This window comes from Tachyglossus aculeatus, chromosome 7 (genome assembly GCF_015852505.1).
Source record: "Tachyglossus aculeatus isolate mTacAcu1 chromosome 7, mTacAcu1.pri, whole genome shotgun sequence".
Classification (NCBI taxonomy): domain Eukaryota; kingdom Metazoa; phylum Chordata; class Mammalia; order Monotremata; family Tachyglossidae; genus Tachyglossus; species Tachyglossus aculeatus.
In genome coordinates, this window is record NC_052072.1 from 46,045,752 (window position 1) to 46,064,170 (window position 18,419).

General features: G+C 43.3%; 1 protein-coding gene across 3 annotated transcripts in view; it reads left to right on the forward strand.

The window, feature by feature from the left end:
* MAB21L4 (mab-21 like 4) overlaps positions 1-17,901 on the forward strand; it is a 43,302-nt gene extending 25,401 nt beyond the window's left edge. For all 3 annotated transcript variants that reach the window (XM_038749163.1, XM_038749164.1, XM_038749162.1), the window contains 4 exons: positions 3,375-3,600; positions 6,969-7,122; positions 14,220-14,573; positions 17,256-17,901. In XM_038749163.1, coding sequence (XP_038605091.1) covers positions 3,375-3,600; positions 6,969-7,122; positions 14,220-14,573; positions 17,256-17,348 — 827 coding nt within the window. In that variant the 3' untranslated portion in view covers positions 17,349-17,901. The remainder of the gene's footprint in view (positions 1-3,374; positions 3,601-6,968; positions 7,123-14,219; positions 14,574-17,255) is intronic.
* Positions 17,902-18,419: the final 518 nt, after the last annotated feature.

The following is an 18,419-nucleotide window of genomic DNA, read 5'->3' on the forward strand; positions in this document are numbered from 1 at the left end:
GTTGCTGACTTGTACTTCCCAAGCGCTCAATACAGTGCTCTGCACACAGTAAGCTCTCAATAAATACGATTGAATGAATGACTACTCAGTGCCTGCAGTGGGCCTAACAGGATTCACAAGCTTTCAAGGAACTTGACCGATGTCATGGTTTACTGAAAACTCCTTTATTTCATCACTTTGTCCCTTTAGTTGTGTCTATTGGAGAATGAGCGTGGCTCAGTGGAAAGAGCACGGGCTTTGGAGTCAGAGGTCATGGGTTCAAATCCCGGCTCTGCCAATTGTCAGTTGTGTGACTTTGAGCAAGTCACTTCACTTCTCTGTGCTTCAGTTACCACATCTGTAAAAGGGGGATTAAGACTGTGAGCCCCCTGTGGGACAAGCTGATCATCTTGTAACCTCCCCAGTGCTTAGAACAGTGCTTTGCACATAGTACGTGCTTAATAAATGTCATTATTATTATTATTACTATCACTTCTCCTCCAAGAGGCCTTCTCTGACCAAGCTCTCATTTCCCCTACTCTCTTTTCCCTTCTGCATCGCTCTTGCACTTGAATGTGTACCCTTTATTCACCCCTCACTGAGCCCCACAGCACTTCTGAACATATTAATAAATGTAATTTATTTTAAAGTCAGCCCTGCTCCCCCGGGGCTAGAATGATAACTCCTCGTGGCCAGGGAACATGTATAACAACTCTGTTATATTGTACTCTCCTAAGGGCTTAGCACAGTGCTCTGCACATAGAAAGTGCTCGATTAATATGATTAACTGATTATTTTATTACTAGGACACAGGCTCTTCATCAGAGTCTTACTGCATTATTACCAGAAGTCCTTCTGAGATAATATTTAACCAATGGAATGCTGTCCTGTTTCAGGAATTTAGGCTCTCTGGATACGATGTTGGTCATATAAAGCTGAGTCTATCCATGCGATATATGCACAGTAGTCTCTGAAATATATCAGATCCCCAGTTACCTGGATATTTCAGGTAGAAGGAATTTTCTGCCTGAAAGGACTGTAAAATTCAGGCCAGCATTTTTGGGTCCTCAATTATTTGGAAAATTTACATATGTCGTCAGTCCTTAGAGGTTTATGGAATTCATGTGGTGGAGTTTCCTGTCAAGAATGATGGATGAACCTTGGTTCAGTCAATGGTATTTATTGAACACTTACTGTGTGCAGAGCACTGTACTAAGTACTGGAGAAGCAGCGTGGCACAGTGGAAAGAACACGGGCTTTGGAGTCAGAGGTCATAGGTTCAAAAACAGTAAGCGCTCAATAAATACGATTGAATGAATGAATGAAATCTTGCCTCTGCCAATTGTCAGCTGTGTGACTTTGGGCAAGTCACTTAACTTCTCAGTGCCTCAGTTCCCTCATCTGTAAAATGGGGATTAAGTCTGTGAGCCCCACGTGGGACAACCTGATCACCTTATACCCCCCCCAGCGCTTAGAACAGTGCTTTGCACATAGTAAGCACTGAACAAATACCATCATTATTATTATTACTTGGGAGAGTACAATTCAAAAGAGTTGTAGATGCGTTCCCTGCCCATAAGAAGGCTTCCTGCAAGGAGGAATTGGTTACATTACTAGTGATCAGAACCATTCAGACTCTCTGGTCTCTGCCGATCGTGTTTCAGCCACGGAATACAATGAGTTTTATGAAATAACTTTAAAAAAATCGCTGGTAGTCCACCCTCTGGGGCCTTCGATGTCATGCTATAATATTGCAGTGGTGCTACTCTAACTTTTAGAAACGTAACTAGTTGATTCCTATGAAACTGTCACATGATTTTAGCATTTTTTTCATTTCTTTCTATTTCTCTGCTCCCTCCCCTACTCCTGAACCCTCTCATTATCATCACCAATATTCGTTGAGGGTTTACTATGTGCGGGACATATTGTACTGAGTATCTGGGGCCCTTTAGTAAAGGTAGACTAATACGAAAAAATGACTGCCCTCCAGCAACTTACAATCCATCAGTTTCACAGTATCCTGTTCTGTTGTGTTGCACCTTATCCCTCTCTTCCTCTCCTTGTCTTTCTCATGAACAATCAGTAAATCAAAGGTATTTAATGACTCTCTGAATGTGCTACCCTTTCCTGTTTTGCTCAACTCACAGTATCTCTTCTCCTCTCTCCACTGGCCATCTCCTTCTCTCTCCCTATTTCTCTATTTTCCTTTCTTTCCCTAGTGTTTATTTTCCTTCCTCCGAATAGAGCTATCAAACTTCTCCTATCAGCCTCTGCATCTTCGGTGCAGTCCTCTTGGGAAAAGAGTGTGGATATTCAATATCCCTGCCATTAAACTACAATCTAATCATGGCCTACTAGAAAGAGCATTGTACTACAAGTCAGGTGATTTGGGTTCTAGTCTTGACTCTGTCATTTCCCGTATGCTTGACCTTGGGCAAGTCACTTAACTTCTCTGTTGTCTCATTTTCCTCATTTGTTAAATGGGGATTAAATTCTCCTCAGGTTCTGTGCCTGACTGGACTATCTTATATCTACTACAGCACATAGTAAGGGCTAAATAAATATTATTTTTCTAATTATTATTTACTCCTGGTGAGAAAAAATTCTAAGACTAGGGTTCATAAGTTTAGTTTTTTTATACTCAAAATCCACATAGGAGGAAATATTCCTGAAGTGCTTGGGCAAAGAATTCAAGGAGTTTTGTTCCTAAGGCCAGCAAAATATAAAGAGGATTTTTTCCCTTTAGCATATTTTTCTTTGAACTTGTTTTACAATAGGAAGAGACAGATCATTTAATTTTATCCTGCAGAATAGAACTCCTAATATAGGAGAACTTGCATGAAAACCGAAAGGCAAAAAGAAAGCACAATTATATTTTGATCACCCAGTTGTTGTTGGTAATCGCCCCTAATAAGTAATATATTAAAAGTACCTTTCCTCCAGCAACCTGATAGCAGTTACTATACTATAACCTCAAGCTAATGGAGCATTACAAGAAATAGATAACCAACAAGTTGCCATGGTAGAACTGGTAGTAATGGTTATTCAAACAGGTGGGAAGTAAATAGCAGTGGTTGAGAAAGGGATACATCAAATGAAGATCAATTAATCATATATGAGTGCTTACTGTGTGTATAAGGACAGTAATAAGAGCTTGGGAGAGTACAATATATCAGAGTTGGTAGACGCATTCAAAGCTTTCCTAGAAAATAAATTGGAGAATGAGAACAATAGCTAGGAAGATGATTGAATCAAAGAAGGTGATGAGGAGGTGGAAAATAGCCACATAAAAGAACTTCTCTAGGAAAAAAGAAATGCAGCGATTTTTAAAGACACACATAAGGATAGCCAGCATTTCATTTTATGTTTGGTCTGAACATTATCTGCCATTTCAGGTGCTCTGAATGCTGCGAATTTAAAGGAAGAAAACCTCCATATGTCTCTGCTGGTTTCCAGTGGCTGGAGAATGATTCGATTCAACATTGTGCCGGTGGTGAAGAGAAATCACAATATCCTTAAACTTGGAAGAACTCAACTTACACAAGGATTCCCGGAAGACAGCATGAAGAAAGTCATATGTGAGGGGGCTGATCTCATCCCCTCAAGCTCTCACTACTGGGGGTAAATGCTGTTTTAGATTTACTTTGCTCAAAGAATTCCAAGGGCCAGGTACCAGAAGTTATTTGGACACAGCTTTTTCCCTTGTAATTGCTGGCCTGACAATATTACTGGAAGTGAGGCTGTGTGGGCCTGGATAGCCAAACCTAGCATGGGGACCAGCTGAAAAGCATTTCAGGAAGCTTCTAACACTTTCAAAATATCCAGAGGAGCTCCTTCATCTTTCCAGATGACTCTCAGAATTTAGCATCTAATTATTGGGTCTCACCCAAGGAGATAGCAGTAATTATAATCTGCATTTGCATAACATCTTTTATGTTTCAAGAGGACTTTTATAAACAATAGTTAATTTCTGCCTCACCCCTGTGAGGTAGAGCTGAATTATACTTAGAGGTGAGGATAGAATTAAAAAGCAGAAATGTGACCCGAGTCATCTCAGAACTTGTTTTAAAGGAATGATTGACTGGATTTCAACCCAAGGTTCCCTTTCCTCTTTTCGCTACAGCAGTAACACATGGGCTGGATTGGCTGCATTTTCTCTCTTGAAGTCAAAATAAGTCTTGGTTGTTTTTAATACTTCTGGGCCCAGTACCCTTTCCCTCTTTTCTTGCTCCTCACACTTGGAAGGGCTGTCAGAAGGTGCTGTTATTCTATATGGGGCACCCTGAAAAAAGGCATACCCTCCACTTGGAAGTCATAGCTACATCTTGCCCCCTGTGGGTTCAGTCCTGTGCCAGATGCCAGTTTAGGACAATAGATAAGATTGGCGATAGGATAGTCGGCTTTCACTTCAGTTGAAATAAGAAGGTTGGATCGAATATGAAGTAAAGTTGGGCCTGTTGAACCACTGTAGGTGAGCAGTAGTGGTATTTATTGAGCACCGAGTTGGGGCAATGTATTGTACTAGACTCTTGGGAAGTCCAGAATGAAGAAGGGACAGCTTCCCTGCCCACAAGGAGCTTAGATTCAGGTGAAATGAGTCGGACCTCAAATTTTAGGAACAGAGAGCAGACAAGGCCCATCACAGTTAGACTATCTCCTCCCAGCCAGATGGGCATGTTCTCGGTTTGCAGGCCACAAATATTTGAGAGTGGGACTGATGGGGTGTTCCTGGGGCCTCGGTGGCCACTGACGACACTCAGTAATAATATTTTTTTTGTCAAGCACTTACAATGTGTTAAACACTATTCTCAGAGCTGAGGTAGGTACAAGTTTATAAGGTCAGATAGTGTCCCCGTCCCACATGGACACACAATCTGAGAAAAATGGAGATTGGGGATTGAATCCCCATTTTACAGTTGAGGAAACTGAGGCCCAGAGAAGTTGACTTGCCCAAGGTCGCTCAGCTGCAAATGGTGAAACCGGGATTAGAATTCAGGACCTCTAACTCTCAGGCCTATGTTCTTTCCACCAAGCCATGCTGCTTGCCAAAGATGGCAGATGCCCCTTTCCTAAACCAAAAGTAACAGACATTCATTACATTGTGTGCCTTATGCTGATTACTTAATGCAGTGAAATGACACTGTACACAACTTTACAGCATGAATCCCCCAACCCTTGGGTCAGAACCAGAGGACCTTAGAAGCATAGGACTCGGTGGCAGGAGTTGAGGTGGTGGGAGGCTGGGAGTTTTGATATACAAATAGATGTCGTAAAGGCCTCCGGTGCTGTATTCATAGTAGACAGGGGTGGATCAGCTGAAAACTGGACTGTCTGGAACCAAACCAGATGAATGGTCTCTCTAGTTGGAAGCAGAACGCTGAAGACATCATCCCTCTGCTTCAATAAGTGGTTCTATTGCCCAGACGTCCACTGCTCTGAAAAACCTCTGAGCACATGTAATAAACAATCTGCCCTGAAATAAGGGCTTCTTGGGCCTAGCAGTAATTTAGCACCCAGGAATTGGGCCATTGGTTATCAACATGAAAGCTTGTTTCTCATTTTAGGATGGCGAATAGTCACCATAGTGCAACAATTTTGCTTAAGCTTAAGGAGAGGTGCTTTCATTACATTAGAAAAATAAAAATGTAGAGTTCTAGGTCGTCTCCCTGAGTGGAAATTGTTCATTCCTTAAGACGTGAAAGAGGGTGGGGGAATGTTAGTTGGTGTGATGAGTCATCTTTGTAGAGCAAGGGAAGTGACTTGTCAAATGATCCGTTGTTTCTGAATGCAGCATTTTCTTGCAAGGCAGAAGATTTATTCCCCTACTCGGCATCTTCATCAGTGGGGACTATTTGGAACAGTCATTTCTTCTCTGAAACGTTGACAGTCTGGGAGTGACCATCAGAGGAAGAGCATTTGAATTTAGTTTGGGAAATAAATATGTTGCCCAGGCTTGCTGGGATTCAGTGAAAAAAGGAAATGGGGCCAGGAGTTTTCATTCTGTGGCTTTCATGAGCTATTAGCTATAAAAATTAAAAGTCCGCAATTGTTCGTTCCGGCCAAACTGGCGTTAAGGAAAAACAGAATGAAATAATTTCTGCAGTTGATTCTTTCAGTTTAGCATGAAGACTCATAGGTGCAATCATGGACCCAGATGGGTAAAGATGTAATTTTTGGCAGGTTAATTATGGTGTTTGTTAAGCATTCACAACTGTTCTAAGCCCTGAGGTAGCTTCAGGTTAACCAGGTCAGACACAGTCTCCAACCCTAATGGGGCTCACAGTCTAAGTAGGTGGGTGAACAGGTATTGAATCTCCATTTTACATTTGAGGAAACTGAGGTATAGAGAATGGAAGTGACTTACCTTAGGTCACACGGAAGACGAGTAGTAGAGCTGGGACTAGAACCCAAGTCTTCCAACTCCCAAGCCTGTGCTCTTTTCACTAGGCCACACTACCCCCGATTGAATCTGATGAGGTGAAACAGTCCTGCATTTCCTGAATCTTGGTTCTTCTATAACCTGTGGGTTATGGTCATGATGAACCTTAATTTAAGAAAAACTCATATTACGGTCTCCCACCTTGACCAGTGACATACAACTACACACAAAATGTCTCTTCCAACATGGCTTCGTGTTCTATCCAGGCAGACTGTGCTGACAGAAGTACCAATCAATTATATTTATTGAGCACTTACAGTGTGGTGAGCACTGTACTAAGTGCTTGGGAGAGTACACTATAAGAGTTGGGTGGAAACATTCCCTGCCCACAAGGAAGGATGTTCCTCAAAGGCTTTCTATCCAAAATGGGGACTCATTAAACCCCCTTTTAAGTCATCATTTCACAAAGTCAATAAATACCACTGATTGGTTGATCAGATTTTTAAGGTAAATGAAAGTGGAAATCCCTCCTAAATATTAAGATTTCAGGCCACTTCCAGCTGAACTGTAACCATGAGGATTTCAAATGTTTCTCTCCTTGTTTTTCCAGGGTTTCCACCAATCATCTTCTTTCGAAGCTCCTTAGTATTGTGGGAACACTCAAGGGTCACCGCCTGGACAGCCTTTCCATCTTGGACCGGGTCAACAACGAGAAATGGAGAGACGGGGGAAAGACAGCAGGCCTCACATTTACTCATCTGAAGGTAAGATGTTGTCAATCAATCAATCAATCGTATTGAGTGCTTACTGTGTGCAGAGCACTGTACTAAGCACTTGGGAAGTACAAGTTGGCAACATATAGAGACAGTCCCTACCCAACAGTGGGCTCACAGTCAAGACAAAGGAATGTTTTCTCTGCCGTGTACCCCATCTAGGCTCCCATCCTCTTCAATTAATCAATCAATAGTATTTATTGAACTCTTACTATGTGCAGAGAACTATACTAAGCACTTGGGAGAGTACAATACAACAGAATTAGCAGACATGTTCCCCGCCCATAATGATCTTACAGTCTAGAGGACTTTGGTTCTACTTTTCCTTTCTCCCTTACCTTGCCCCGGTATAATCCACTGGGGAGACGATTATATATCTGAGACTGGTGTGAGATATAGTGAGAGGTGGGTTAAACATTCTTTTATGAAAGGGGACCCTGACAATCAGAGATTACAAATACAGCTCAGGTGAAACAGCATTTGATCAAATACTCTATTGTTGTTGACATGATATGCCATTTTGTTTTTTTCTATGGTTAGTACCCAATTTTTTAATGGTATTTGTCGAGCTCTGTTCTTACACTGATTAGATAAGAGTTAATCACGCCAGTCACAGTCCCTGTCCTACAAGGATCTCACAGTCTAAGGATGAGGGAGAATGTGTATTTAATCTCTGTGTCAGATGAGAATACTAAGGCACGGAGAAGTTCAGTTACTTGTCCAAGGTCACACAGTAAGATAGTGGTGGAACCAAAATGAGAATTTAGGTCCTTTGGCTCCCAGATCCACATGCTGTCAACTAGGCCATGCTGCTTTCAATCAATCAATCAATCAATCGTATTTATTGAGTGCTTACTGTGTACACAGCACTGTACTAAGCACTTGGGAAGTACAAGTTGGCAACATATAGAGCAATCCATCAGTGGAATTTGCTGAATGCTAAGCACTTAGGAGAGTACACAGAAGCAGGGTACGTATTTCCTGTCATCAAGGAGCTTATAATTTAATGGAGCAGACAGGCAAAAATTAGAAACAGAAGATAGTACAATAGATAGAACAGGAAGTAGTACGAATAAAAAGAAATCTCACACCCCTGGAAGTTTGGACTTCCTAAAACGAAGAAACTGTATTCCCCCTAGACTCCTACAGGGTTAATATGATTTGGTGGAGGTGACCTTGGAAACTGGAGCTTCCTTTTTTTTCCTCATGGTATTTGTTAAGCTCTTACTATGTGTCAAACACTGTTCTAAGCAATGAGATATGTTGCCAACTTGTACTTCCCAAGCGCTTAGTACAGTGCTCTGCACACAGTTAGCGCTCAATAAATATGATTGAATGAATGAATGAATGAATGAGGTAGATACAAGCTAATCGGGTCGGACACAGTCCGTGTCCCATATTGGGTTCATACTCTTGATCTCTATTTTTCAGATGAGGTAACTGAGGAGTGAAATGACTTGCCCAGAGTCACACAGTGGGCAAAATGGAGGAGCAGAGATTAGAACCCAGGTCCTTCTGACTCCCAGTCCTGTGTTTTATCCCCTAGGTCACACTGCTTCACTTGCTTGACTTATTCAGGTCCTGAGCACTAGACTGTCAACTCCTTGAGGTCAGGGATTATGCCTCCCAACTCTATTGTATTGTACTCCCCCCCGGATCTTAGTAGGGTGCTCTCCACACAGTCATCACTCAATGATAATAAAAATATTGGTATTTGTTAAGCGCTTACTATGTGCCAAGCACTGTAACTATGAGAAGCATCGTGGCTCAGTGGAAAGAGCCCGGGCTTTGGAGTCAGAGGTCAGGGGTTCAAATCCTGGCTCCGCCCACTTAGCTGTGTGACTTTGGGCAAGTCACTTAAGGTCTCTGTGCCTCAGTTACCTCATCTGTAAAATGGGGATTAAGACTGTGAGCCCCCCGTGGGACAACCTGATCACCTTGTAACCTCCCCAGTGCTTAGAACAGTGCTTTGCACATAGTAAGCGCTTAATAAATGCCCTTATTATTGTTATTATTATTATCTAGTTGATTGATGGAGCATTTTGAACCACTTAGATGCTAGTCTTTAGAATCTCCAATCTCCAGCTGAAGTGATGGGCGATCATCAACTCACCTGGGGGTCTCTAGAGAGAAATGCCTCCCCACTTCTCTCCGCAAGATTGGGCAGAGTCACTTAGGAAGCCCCCAACCACGATTCAGATAGGGGAAATCTGGTGGGAATCTCCCAATCTGGTGGGAAGAAATAGCTGTAGAAGGGTTATCAAGGAGACATATTCTGACTTTTTTTAGGGCATTGATTAAGCGCTAACTATGTGCAAAGCACTGTTCTAAGCGCTGGGGAGCTTACAAGGTGATCAGCTTGTCCCACGTGGGGCTCACAGTCTTCATCCCCATTTTAGAGATGAGGGAACTGAGGCTCAAAGAAGTTAAGTGACTTGCCCAAAGTCACACAGCTGACAAGTGGCAGAGCCGGGTTTTGAACCCATGACCTCTGACTCCAAAGCCTGGGCTGTTTCCACTGAGCCACGAGGAGCCAACATTAAAAACTAGGCTCGTGGAGGATCAGGAACGGGTTTAAAACAGAGAAAGTTTTGCCTGTTTTATGCGGCTGATCAGCTTCAGCGCCCAAGTCCTTGGCATGGAGAACCTGGGCTAAGGAATTGATTATAGCGGTGGTGGTCTGCATAGCACTATTCGCACTCTCTCATCCCTGCCATTCGTGTTTCCCCATGTGCTGAGGCTGTATTACTCTATTTATTTATTTATTTTACTTGTACATATTTATTCTACTTATTTTGTGAATATGTTTTGTTTTGTTCTCTGTCTCCCCCTTCTAGACTGTGAGCCCACTGTTGGGTAGGGACCGTCTCTATATGTTGCCAACTTGTACTTCCCAAGCGCTTAGTCCAGTGCTCTGCACACAGTAAGTGCTCAATAAATACGATTGAATGAATGAATGAGTAGGTAAGTAGGACACGCAAGAGAGAGAAAATACAAAGGAAGAAATGAGAGCCAGAGAGTGTTTTGAAGATTGTTTACTAGTAATATATGCTTTCATTTGAATCAGTGTCTAAATATTTGTCTGGTCACTTATTGAACTGACACGTTCCACTCTCCTGTTGCCTCAGAGATGAGTTCGGAATTGGCGGTTTGCTGCGTGGCTGATTTTAATGGAGCTATTTGTTGACAAGCCACCATTGCCAAGGGAGATGGTGGTCACGTGCATGAGAAGCAGCGTGGCTCAGTGGAAAGAGTCCGGGCTTTGGAGTCAGAGGTCATGGGTTCAAATCCCAGCTCCGCCGATTGTCAGCTGTGTGACTTTGGGCAAGTCACTTCACTTCTCTGTGCCTCAGTTACCTCATCTGTAAAATGGGGATTAACTGTGATCCCCCCATGGGACAACCTGATCACCTTGTAACTTCCCCAGCGCTTAGAACAGTGCTTTGCTTGTAGTAAGCACTTAATAAAGGCCATCATTATTATTATTATTATTACTGGGAGTCAGAGGTCATGGGTTCAAATCCCGGCTCTGCCAACTGTCAGCTGTGTGTCTTTGGGCAAGTCACTTCACTTCTCTGGGCCTTAGTTCCCTCATCTGTAAAATGGGGTTGTAGACTGTGAGCCCCACGTGCGACAACCTGATCACCTTTATCTACCCCAGCGCTTAGAACAGTGCTTGGCACATAGTAAACGCTTAACAGATGCCATCATTATAGAGAAGCAACATGGCTCAAAGGAAAGAGCACGGGCTTGGGAGTCAGAGGTCATGGGTTCAAATCCCAGCTCTGCCAATTGTCAGCTGTGTGACCTTGGGTAAGTCACTTAACTTCTCTGTGCCTGTTACCTAATCTGGAAAATGGGGATGAAGGCTTGTGAGCCCCACGTGATCACCTTGTATCCACCCCAGCGCTTAGAACAGTGCTTTGCACATAGTAAGCGCTTAACAAATGCCATCATTATTATTATTATTATTGGGAGACATGTTCCCCACCCATAATGAGCTTCCTGTCAACTCCTGGCAAGAAGCATAGTATTGCATTTTCCACCTTGTAGAGAGTTGAATGGAGCCTAGAGAGAGAGACGGGTCTTGTCCAGGAACCCACTAATTAGACTAGTGGCAGCAATGCACACAGTAAGTGCTCAATAAATACGATTGAATGAATGAATGAATGAATTAAAAGTTGGAATTCAAGCCTTCCTGCCGATCTGTGAAATGGCTTTACCCCTCTTCCCTCATTTCTAGCCTTTTTCAATTGAAGAATCACTATAGACCCAAAGCAGCATGGCCTAGTGAAAAAAGCACAGTCCTGAGAGTCAGAAGACCTGGGTTTTAATCCAAGCTCCCCTACTCATCTGTTATGTGACCTTGGGCAAGTCACTTCTCTTCTCTTTGCCTCAGTTACCTCAACTGTAAAATGGGGATTAAGACTGTGAGCCCTGTGTGGGATTGGGGCTGTGTCCAACCCGATTATCTTGTCTCTGCCCCAGTGCTTAGTAGGGTGTTTGGCACATAGTAAGCCCTTAATGAACACTAGAGTTATTATGATTATTAAAGCCAAACACAAAAACATTTTAAACTGTTGGAGCCCTACTCGCCCCTTCAAATGCTTAATAGTAATAATAATAATAATGGCATTTATTAAGTGCTTACTAGGTGCAAAGCACTGTTCTAAGCACTGAGCACTGTTAAAAAGTACTCTTGCCCTGTGCAGACCTGATGCAGGCAACAGGAAAACCAAGAGAGGACCAATTCATCTCACGATAAACATTTTATTAATATTTTCTCAGATTTACTAGCTAAGTTTCTCTTGGGCACTTAGGGAACGGAATAAACCTTATCTTTCACATACCCTTCCTCCCAGCCTAGGCCAGCTTCAAGGTAAGCAGTGACTTGGGTAGGGACCGTCTCTATATGTTGCCAACTTGTACTTCCCAAGCGCTTAGTACAATGCTCTGCACCCAGTAAGCGCTCAATAAATATGATTGAATGAATGACTTGGGGGCATCACACAGCACGATGCGCTGGCAAACTGCCTGACCTTCCCAAGGTGGTGGATGGCCAGACGTTCCCAGGATGGCAGTAGAGTTAGACTTCCCCAAGATGCTGGTTACGCATCCCCGACGCCAGAAGGGATTGGGGGCGAAAGTGGCAAAATGTTAGAGGGTGATGTCACAGAGCGGCAGAATCAATCAATCAATCAATCAATCAATCGTATTTATTGAGTGCTTACTGTGTGCAGAGCACTGTACTAAGTGCTTGGGAAGTACAAGTTGGCAACATATAGAGACAGTCCCTACCCAACAGTGGGCTCACAGTCTAAAACGGGGAGACAGAGAACAAAACCAAACATACTAACAAAATAAAATAAATAGAATAGATATGTACAAATAAAATAGAGTAATAAATATGTACAAACATATATACGTTTATATAGGTGCTGTGGGGAACGGAAGGAGGTAAGATGGGGGGCTGGAGAGGGGGACGAGGGGGAAAGGAAGGAAGAAGGGGCAGAAAGGAAGGAATGGACACAGAAGCCAAGATGAAAGAGCTGTGGCAAGGTGTCAGGGGGGCTAGCCCTGTCCGCTCCCCAGTTCCAGCTGGGATTCATCCTGTGCCTGCCAAAGTGCTGTCCACTTCTAGCACAGTATAATTCAAATAGGTTGATCACACTTTTTCCCCTTGAAAAAGCTCTCAGTAAAGTATTTTATATCCCATCTGATACTGCATTTTATTTAAATCTATATCTATCTGCCTGAAAAAAGACCATTATGTTGCCGTGGTTGCCTTCATGCTGATAGATACTGAACCAACCCGAGAGGCAAATGGCAACCATATGTTCAGCACTTGTGAGTTAACAAGCAGCGTTACAGAAGCAGCGTGGCTCAGTGGAAAGACCACGGGCTTTGGAGTCAGAGGTCATGGGTTCCAATCCCGGCTCTGCCTATTGTCAGCTGTGTGGCTTTGGGCAAGTCACTTAACTTCTCTGTGCCTCAGTTCCCTCATCTGTAAAATGGGGATTAAGACTGTGAGCCCCCCGTGGGACAACATGATCACCTTGTACCCTCCCCAGTGCTTAGAACAGTGCTTTGCACATAGTAAGTGCTTAATAAATGCCATTATTCTTATTATTATTAACAGGGCCAGGTGTGGGTGGGCCAGACATTGCCCTGAGCCCTTCTTTTTGGGGGAGTCCTGATTGGTTGGGGCAGCCAGGCTGCTCAACCCGTGGTGAAAGCCTGGGCATGGCAATTTGTTTCCCATCTGGCCTCCTGTTACTTTTCCCTGCCTTAAACATTATCTGGTTGGGGGTTACAGATGCCTTCTGCTCCTCCATCTTCCCTTCCTTCTGCGAACTCCTGGGCCTCAGCTTTGCCCAGGCAGTAGGATTCCAAAGCTCCAGCACCACATATAACACGCTTTCTGTGGCTAGTGTGCCCACACACCTAAAATTTCCAGAACGTCAGGGCAACAGAACAGAGCAAATCCAGACGCACTCCCCACTCTCTGGCCACAGAGACCTCTCTCCCCACCCCCCTATTCATTTGGGTAACGGAAGAGGAAAACCCCTCTTTTTTAATTAAGAAACTACCGGACTACTGTGTTCAGCAGAAACATGAATCTAGAGGAACTCTTTTTTTCTTTTCTTTATGGTATTCGATAAGCACTTACTACGTAGCCAGGCACTGTTTTAAGTGCTGGGGTAGATACAAGCTAATCAGGTCGGACACAATCCACGTCCCACATGGAGCTCACGGCATTAATCCCCATTTTGCAGTTGAGGTAAACAAAGCACAGAGTAGCAAAATGACTTGCCCAAGGTCAGAAAGCAGGCACCTGGTGGAACTGGGATTAGAACCCAGGTCCTTCTTACCCCCTTCTTACACCCTGCTCTATCCACCAGGCCATGCTGCTTTTCAACTCACAAAAGTAACGGTATCTTTGAAAACTAAAGCTAGGTATGCCTAAGTTGTAAGACACCTAGGAGTTGGTTTTGAAAAGGGTAGCCGTCCACGAAGAATGACTTCTCCTCGGTTCTCCTTTTATACTCGGATTAAGATGCTAAATGGTTTGTTTCTGTTCTGCTCAGATGGTGCTGCTCTGGGCCACCGAAATATTCCCCTCCTCTGCTGACTGGGAGGACTTGGAAGGCTCCGTCTATCGACTCCTGGTGATCTTGCTGTGCTGCCTGGCCACCAAAAACCTTCCCCATTTCCTGTACCCAGAGCGCAACGTGTTCGAAAGGCAGGATCTAGACCTGAACTTTCTGTACCAACAAGTAGAGAAATTTGCCAGTCAGCCGGAACGGTTCCTGAAGATTCATATCACCCATCGGATCACCAGCCCACAGCGGATTGACAATGGCATCAAAGCCTTCCTGCAACTTCCTGCCAACAACAGAGCCTACTGGGATACGGCCTATTTTGATGTCCTGCTGGACAAGGTACTATCTTGGGCTGGGCACTACAAGAAATTAACCTTATGCTATTCAGTGAGGGCTGTCCACAGTTTTTCAACCTGTAGCACTAAACCCCATAGCTTACATCCAAGGATTAGGCAGAGAGCTCCTGGCCAGGTGGGAAAGCGGGAGTGGTGGGATTGAAAATGAACCAAAAAGGGGAAGAAAGTTTAAAAGCTTGATGTCCAAATAAGACACCAAAATCCAGGGTATGCGGGGTACAATCTTTTCATAGTATGGCTTCCTCAAAATTGCCCAGAAATCATGGGGATGTCTCCTCTTTAGGAGGGTAAGATGATAGTGTAGCTTCCTCAAAATTACCCAGAAATAGTGGGGATGTCTCTTCTTTAGGAGGGTAGGTTGAGACTGAAAACGAACCAAAAAGGGAAAGAAAGCTTAAAACCCTTATGTCCAAATAAAAAACACCAAAATGCAAAGTCTGCAGGGTACAAACTTTTCAAAGTGTGGCTTCCTCAAAATTTCCCAGAAATCACATGTCTCCTCTTTAAGGGGGTAAGCTGAGGTGACCCGAAGAGAGTTCTGAGCACACAAAATGGATGGATGGAGATGGTAAAAGTGGAATCAGCACCATACCGTGAACCTGGGGATAGAGTTGATCATTTGATTGATCCCAATAAGTTCTTTTCAAACCTGATTACTTTGCATGGCGTTTCACTTAGCTTAGTACAGGGCTTGGTACATAATAAGTACTTAACAAATACCATTATTATTATTGTTGTTGTTGTTTTTGTTAATATGTGTGGCATTTTAAAATAAGCTCCAAGATTTTATAGAAGGAATGATGAAGATCAGTATCTCACTCCTTTCAGTTTGCCTTAGAATGGTCTTTTCCATCATTTGCTTCTTCTATGTAAAACTGAAATAGCTTTTTCCATTTATGTGCCATCCCAAAATACAGGATTGCAACCCAAGCAGGAAATTTGAAAGTCATAATTAATTGAACATGTCTACAAGAGTTTCCAAGCTTTTAATATAGTGCTCTGCACCCAATAAGCTTTCAATAAATACCATTGATTTATTTATTGATTGAAAAATAATGGCCCACATTCTTCATAGGGTTGAAAGGCTTTTGTTTGGGGAGTGGAGGATGGTTTGGTTTAAGAAAAAACATCACTCAGCTTCTTTGTGTTCTTCTGCTATTGAGGGATTCAATAACTCTTTTCTTATACTATTCCTCACATCAGAAAATTTCAAATAATTTCTCATATAAACTTTGAGGAAACACTGTTGGATCCAATGGCTCTCCCAACCCTGCATTCAGGCCAGAATCAATCCAGGAGAGAGTTTCTTCAGTGACAGAGACTGGAAGAGGTGACAATCTTTCACCCAGTATTTAGTACTAAATCCAAGAATTCTCCCTTCCAGTCTCTTGCCCTGGCCTTTATCATTAAGCAACATAGAGGGATCCTTTAGCAATTTTATCATAGTTCATTCCCTGGTGAGACTGGGGTCACAGTTTGGATTGTGAGGCCCATGAGGGACAGGGTCCAAGTTCAATTCCCACCTGTGAATTTTTCCCTAATAATCATAAATAATAATAATAATAATTACGGTGTCTGTTAAGCATTTACTATATGCCAGGCACTGTACTAAGTACTGGGGTGGATACAAGCAAATTGAGTTGGACGCAGTCCCAGTCCCACATGGGGCTCATAGCCTTGATCCCTATTTTCCAGATAAGTGAGGCCCAGAGAAATGAAGTGACATGTCCAAGGTCACACCGCAGACACGTGGCAGAGCTGGAATTTGAACTCAGGTCCTTCTGACATTCATTCATTCAATCGTATTTATTGAGTGCTTACTGTGTGCAGAGCACTGTACTAAGCGCTTGGGAAGTACAAGTTGGCAACATATAGAGATGGTCCCTACCCAACAGTGGGCTCACAGTCTAGAGTCCCAAGCCTGGGCTCTTTCCACTATACCATGCTGCTTCATTGTGTAACTACCACCCCAATATCCTGCAGTAAGCCTGGTGAGATGGGAGAAGTGGGGCCCAGGTGCTGTGTTAGGGGCTCTTTCTTCCTTCCTCTCCTTACTGGGGAGAACAGAGCTCATGTTGAGTTATCCCTGCTAAAGGGATGCACTCTGTGTGGAAATCAATCCATCATATATTTTGAGCACTTATTGTGTGCAGAGCACTGTACTGAGCTCTTGGGAGAGTACAATACAACAGAATGACGAGACACATCCCCTACCCACAATGAACAGACAATCTAGAGGATTAGCTGAAGGAAAGCAATCTGGTATTAAAGTGGTATTTTTTAAGTGTTTTCTCTGTGCTAAGCACTAGGGTAAAATACAAGGCATTCAGGTTGGACCGAGGAACTGCCCCATCCAGGGTTCACATTCTAAATAGGCAGGAGAACAGGTATTATATCCCCATTTTCTAGATGAGGAAACTGGGGCACAGAGAAGTTAAGTGACTTGCATGAAGTAACAAAGCAGAAAAGTGGCAGAGCTGGGATTAGAACTCAGGTCCTTCTGATTCCCAAGCCCATGCGCTTTCCATTGGCCATACTTCTCCTCTATTATAGTACCATTAATCACTCCAGAGTTAGTTTCTCCCCAGCATTTAACTTCTCTCAATTCTGAAGCTATCTGTGATGTTTCTTTCTTTCAATTGACCTCGCATTTCCGGTTCTTTAGTTCCAGGTCTTCAATATTCAAGAGAAAGACCGGATTTCTGCTATGCAAAATGTCTTCTCCAAGACCAAGAAAATAGGGGAAGTTGGGAGTTGAGAAAAATCATAGTTTCATTCCTAGGAACTCTGGATTTTATGGATCATTCTTGGGGCCTCTCCTATGGTATTTAAAACCTCTCTCTGCCAGGACTTCCTCGTGTGGTGAATTTCTGAAAGCTCAGAGAGCAGATGCAAGTTACACTTAACTGTGAATGGGCCTCAGCTTCTAGGACAGGCCTGGAATTTACCCTCCAGTTTTATTCTATAATAAGAGGTGATGGGTTACGTCTGGACTGCAGACCTCGCCACTGCGGTACTCATATACTGTTAGTGATGTTTTCTCCCTTGAAATTGATTCCCAAGCCAAGGTGCAAGACTTAGCGTGTTTTCTGCTTCCCTAAACTAGCATGATTCTTGTTTAAATCTTCCCTTTATATGGAGATTTGTTCACACTAATTAAAATAGCTTGCAAAGCACTGTGAAAACAGAAGTGCTAGAATGAGATAGAGGGCTTCATTACATGTGCTGTATGTACATGTGTGTCTCCTCAGTGATGTTACATTGCATCTTTGGGCTTTAATAAATAGTTGCCAATGGGTCTATGTAAGAGACACCCTCCGTATTTGTGTGATTGTTCTTTGAATGTTGCCTGATTAGCCTTTTGGCATTAAGCTCGAGGAAGAGACTGTGTGGTGATTTCATTAGCAGGATCCGTAGCTCTCCTGACTCATATATTTGCCTGACATTGACACGGATTGAAACACAACTAGCTGAAATGAATGAGTGGATTTATTGTGAGCAAGAGAGCCGGAGGTTCAGGGTTCACAGTGAGACTGATAAACCTCCGGATTTCTGCTTTGGTTCAAGAATCAATCAATCAATCATATTTATTGAGCACTTACAATGCGCAGGGCATGTACTAAGCGCTTGGGAGAGCGCAATACAACAGAATTAGCAGACCTGTTCCGTACTCACAGTGAGCTTAAAAGAAGCCACAGAAAACCCAGGGAGATGATCAAACAAACCAGATCCGAGACAGGGAGACACATTATCTCCTGGCAGGTTGCAAAAGTCCAGAAAGGACTCTAGCAGCTTGGAGTGCTACACTCGCCCTGCCTCCTGTGGATCT